Source organism: Microtus ochrogaster, linkage group LG7_11 (genome assembly GCF_000317375.1).
Source record: "Microtus ochrogaster isolate Prairie Vole_2 linkage group LG7_11, MicOch1.0, whole genome shotgun sequence".
Lineage (NCBI taxonomy): Eukaryota > Metazoa > Chordata > Mammalia > Rodentia > Cricetidae > Microtus > Microtus ochrogaster.
In genome coordinates, this window is record NC_022032.1 from 19932619 (window position 1) to 19936111 (window position 3493).

Here is a 3493-nt window from a genome sequence, read left to right on the forward strand (position 1 = left end):
CTCCTTGATGATCTGTGGTCCTCATTGGTACCTCCTTGATGATCTGTGGTCCTCATTGGTACCTCCTTGATGCCAATAAGAGGTTCTCATTCCCTTCTTCCCTCAATACTCTCCTTCTACCATGTGGGTACCAGGGATCAAATTTAAGTTATGGGACATGGCAGCAGGTGTTACTGAGCTGGCTGAAAGGTTCCTAACTTTATCACTTTGAACAAATTTGTTTCCTTCCTTCCTTTTAAACCAAGCATCTCTGATGCTAAGCTTGTGACATACCCAGGACAGGTTTCTTAGCTCATTTGTGCTCTGCATCCCTCATGTATACAAATGAAGCTAGTAAAACGCATCTTGTGATGGTTGGAAAGTCCATATATTGTCAACATAGCAGAATACCTGCTTAGCAATACTACTCATAATATCTGTGGATTTCCCCCCAAAAAAGATCCTACAAGTAGTACTGTCTTAAAATTGATCCGGCACAGAATCAAATAAGAGCGTCTGCAAGGAAGTTATACAAAACAAAACTAAGATCACATACTTTCTTCTATCTTTCTAAAATGATTCACTGGATGCTAAATAAGTTAGCAATTTTCAAAAAGATCACTGACTATTTCCCCATGGTCTTAGAAAATATTCACCATGAACTGAGAGTGGCAGCCTATGCCTATAATCCCAGCCCTCGGGAGGATTATTGTGAGTTCAAGACAAGGTGGGGCTACAGCGGGAGACTTTGTCTGTGAATGAGTGGATGAATCAGATGGTGACATGGTACATCATCATATGCGCAAATCACCGTTTATCAAACAGACCTCTACTTCCAGGCGTCCAAAGTCCCCTCTTATTTTCATTGTTGAAGCTTCTGTGGAGGATGTCCTTGATGTCCCTGCCGTGACAGCTTGCAGCAGCTGATAAAGTGAAGTGTCTTGTTTCAACAGATTACAGGCTCTGTCGGCATGATCAAAATAAGTAGTTTTTCTTAACATTTGAAAGGAAGCGTTCATTGGTTGTGTGAGTTGCTGAATTGCTCATTTAGTCTCAAAGCGGTTATTCTTTTAAATTGCAATTAAGAGAAGTTCTTTCTGTCCCGAGGAATGACACCTCGCTCTGGTACTGACGTTGATGCAGCCAACCTCAGAGAGACATTCATGAGCCTGAAGTATGAAGTCCGGAATAAGAATGATCTTACTCGTGAAGAGATTGTGGAGTTGATGGATAAAGGTAAGGGATAATTCATTAAAAGAACTAGAAGAAGCATCCAACATCTGGCCAAAGGACAGAGATATGCTGTGTTGGCAGAACTCAGCCAGAAATAGCATATCTATACCCTAACTCTGACAGAACACACAGGGCTCAGAGACCCTTGCAGAAGATGGGGTAGAAAGATTTTAAGAGCCAGAGGTTGGGGAGGACCAGAGGGAAGACATGACAGAAAGCTGCACTCAGGAACTCATACCCATTGGGGCTGCCTGCTCTATCTGCCAGTCAGCGTTCTAACATGAGATAGAGAGGGACTCATGAGTCCCCACCTCTAGGTTGATGACTGCTGGAGGAGGGAAAATTGGCTTTACTTAAGGGTGTAGTCCCTGATAGGTTGACCATGTCCCAGCGGTATATGGCCAGCACAAATTGAACCCTGTGTTAGTAAACAAAACAAAGCATAAAGTTGGGAAGTTGGGAGAAGAAGGATCCAGGAGAACTTGGGGTGTGAATGTGTGGGGATAGATATGATCAAATTGCATGTATGGAATTCTCAAAGAATTAGTAAAAATGCTATATCAAAAAAGAATGACCTTTATTGGGTAATTTTACTTTATGGCCTAGCTATAATTAGACCTATATAGTTAGAGACATAAAATTATACCTTTGCCTTCCAAGTTCTGGGATTTTAAAGGCATGCACCACAACACCCTGCTGCTTATATATTTTAGTAAAAAGTTAAAAAAAAAAAATTAATCATGTCACCTCCAAAATGGATCCATATGTGCTCTGCCTGTGTTAGATTCGGATGATCTGGTAGTTCTAGTCTCAATTTCTTCATCTTGTGGTAGTGACATAAACCAGAACTCAAGAAGCTAAGGCAAGAAGGAAGATCATGCATTGAGAACCATCTTGGTCCAATTAGAGAACTAGACACGAATCCAGCAACCACAGGTTCTTCATCATACTCTCCTGCACTGTCCTCACGTTTTCAGTGAAACTTGCGAAGTACTTCCGTGTCTATGTTTTGTTTTCTCTTCTTTCCAAACGTCGTTCCAGTTTCTAAAGAGGACCACAGCAAGAGGAGCAGTTTTGTTTGTGTGATTCTAAGCCATGGTGATGAAGGAATCATTTTTGGAACCAATGGGCCCGTTGACCTAAAAAAGTTAACTAGTTACTTCAGAGGTGACTACTGCCGAAGTCTAACGGGAAAACCCAAACTCTTCATCATTCAGGTACGGCACTGAGCTGCTTGGTGCCCAGTTAAAAAGAGATTAACTTACCTACCAGTATTTACTTTTTGTTATGGGGCTCTATATAGTACTAGTATATTTGTATTTGTTTAAACCATCACTTGGAAAATATGGAGTATATTTCAATTTTGCTCTTATATTAGAAAGACTCGCCGGGCGGTGGTGGCGTACGCCTTTAATCCCAGCACTCGGGAGGCAGAGGCAGGCAGATCTCTGTGAGTTCTAGGCCAGCCTGGTCTACAGAGCTAGTTCCAGGACAGGCTCCAAAGCCACAGAGAAACCCTGTCTCGAAAAACCAAAAAAATAAAAAATAAAAATAAAAGTAGAAAGACTCATCAACTTTTCACTGCTCTTACAGTTTTTAGATGTATGGTATGTGTGTTTACATATTTTTTAAAAGAAAAGTTTGTTTTCTAACGCAGGCCTGCCGGGGTACGGAGCTGGACTGTGGCATTGAGACAGACAGTGTGACTGATGATGATATGGCGTGCCAGAAGATCCCAGTGGAAGCCGACTTCCTGTACGCTTACTCCACAGCACCCGGTAAGAATGCCGCCACAGAATGTTCTGTGTGGATTTCAGATGACTTAGATGACTTACAATGTGACCAACTTTAGACAAAGTCTTTTTTTTTTTCTCTTTCTTTTTTTTTTTTTTTTTTTTTTTGTGGTTGCCGGGAATTGAACTCAGGACCTTTGGAAGAGCAGGCAATGCTCTTGACCACTGAGCCATCTCTCCAGCCCGTGACCAACTTTAGAGTTGAGCAATAAAGACTATGTTTTAAAGGCTATCAAGATTTGTATATGCCCCTCACAAAGATTTTTACGTCCCTAAAATAACCAGGATGTTGTCTTAGTTACTTTCTATTGCCGTGACAGAACACTATGACCCAGACAACTTAGAAAAACTTAAGTTGGAGCCCTTGGTTACAGAGGGTTAGAGTCCATGACTGTTGTGGTAAACAGGGGAGGAGGGGCATGGCAGTAGATGAGCAGAGAGAGAGAGAGAGAGAGAGAGAGAGAGAGAGAGAGAGAGAGAGAGAGAGA

At 41.8% G+C, this 3493-nt stretch overlaps 1 protein-coding gene across 2 annotated transcripts in view; it reads left to right on the forward strand.

The window, feature by feature from the left end:
- Casp3 (caspase 3) overlaps positions 1-3493 on the forward strand; it is a 20988-nt gene that overhangs the window by 14641 nt on the left and 2854 nt on the right. For both annotated transcript variants that reach the window (XM_013352048.1, XM_013352049.2), the window contains exons 4-6: positions 1087-1215; positions 2254-2429; positions 2870-2990. In XM_013352048.1, the coding sequence (XP_013207502.1) occupies positions 1087-1215; positions 2254-2429; positions 2870-2990 (426 nt within the window). The remainder of the gene's footprint in view (positions 1-1086; positions 1216-2253; positions 2430-2869; positions 2991-3493) is intronic.